Source organism: Aplysia californica, unplaced genomic scaffold (assembly GCF_000002075.1).
Source record: "Aplysia californica isolate F4 #8 unplaced genomic scaffold, AplCal3.0 scaffold00189, whole genome shotgun sequence".
In the NCBI taxonomy this organism is placed as follows: Eukaryota; Metazoa; Mollusca; class Gastropoda; order Aplysiida; family Aplysiidae; genus Aplysia; species Aplysia californica.
The window spans coordinates 1,201,339-1,202,714 of NW_004797459.1; the positions used below are offsets into that span (position 1 = coordinate 1,201,339).

The window sequence follows — 1,376 nt, forward strand, 5'->3', positions numbered from 1 at the left end:
CTCTGGTGTGGTTTGCTTTTTCTTTCCTATCAAACATCTATCGTCCTTATCTCCCCTTCTTCTTTTTTATGTTTGTTACTCTCTTGTAACACTTCTACTCTTCTGGCGCTCATATGACCTTATGAAGTTGCGAGCGCCGTAAAACCTCTACTAAAACTATAAAGAGCTGAAACAACCAATAAAACAAATCCCCTCTTTCTGTTTTGTGTTTGTTACTCTCTTGTGGCACCTCTATTCTTCTGCATTTATACTCTGACCTTATTGTGTAGCAAGTGCCGTAAAAGTAAAACACTTACTAAAATTAAAACTGAAACTAAAAACTGGTTTTTTTTCTTTCTTGAACCTAGATCCCAACGCAGTCGCGACCGCCACCCCTACCCCACTCGCCACCACCCCTGTCATCACCAGCAGCAGCAGCAACACCACCACACCAGCGACAACATCCACAGTAACCCCAACAGCAGCAACAACAATTTCCCCTCCTGGAAGTACTCCGATCACCATCGACAACAACACCACCAGCCCCGAAAGTGACGTCACGGATGCGTTCAACGTCACCACCAGCCCCGGAAGTGACGTCACGGATGCGTTCAACGTCACCACCAGCCCCGGAAGTGACGTCACGGATGCGTTCAACGTCACCACCAGCCCCGGAACTGACGTCACGGATGCGTTCAACGTCACCAGCACCCCCGGAAGTGACGGGACACGCCCCTCGACCACTTCCGGCCCTCCCCTCTCCACTGTGGTCACAGCTGACAACACGACCGAAGCCGAGAATGCCACAACAGCGCCAACGCCAGCAGAATCTACACCACCACCAACAACTACAGCAGCAATGACGACAGCAACAACAATGGTGTCGGAGAACTCTACGGACAACGCTACTGCAGCAACAGCAGCAACAACAACACCAACAGCTGAGGGATCGACATCAGCAACAGCATCAGATCTCAACACGACTATGGTGACCGACGTCGCGCCGACGACGCCAGAAAATACTACGTCCGACGCGACAGCTGCGACAACAACCGATTTCGACAACTACAACGCCACCACCATCACCACCACCGCTGCAACAACAACGTCGGCGCCAGAGAATACAACAACGGTAGAGGTTGCAAACACCACCGACAGCAGCAGCAGCAGCAATACCACTGTGGTGGCTACGACGCCATCATCATCACCGACGTCAGCAACAACAGCAGAGGCGGATTTGAAGACGTTGTTGGTGCAGCTGAGGATAGACAGAGAGTGGGAGGAGGAATATGGTGACACAGAGTCTCAACAGTATAAAGATTTACAGAAAGCTGTGATTCCTTGGGTAAGTGGTTGGAGAGAGAGAGAGAGAGAGAGAGAGAGAGAGAGAGAGAGAG

General features: G+C 50.9%; 1 protein-coding gene across 1 annotated transcript in view; it reads left to right on the top strand.

The window, feature by feature from the left end:
• The window catches only part of LOC101853854 (mucin-3A), a gene marked incomplete at both ends in the record, with an annotated part of 32,866 nt that extends 31,542 nt beyond the window's left edge, over positions 1-1,324 (top strand). Inside the window, 1 exon segment of the mRNA XM_035969857.1 lies at positions 348-1,324. Coding sequence (XP_035825750.1) covers positions 348-1,324 — 977 coding nt within the window.
• Positions 1,325-1,376: the final 52 nt, after the last annotated feature.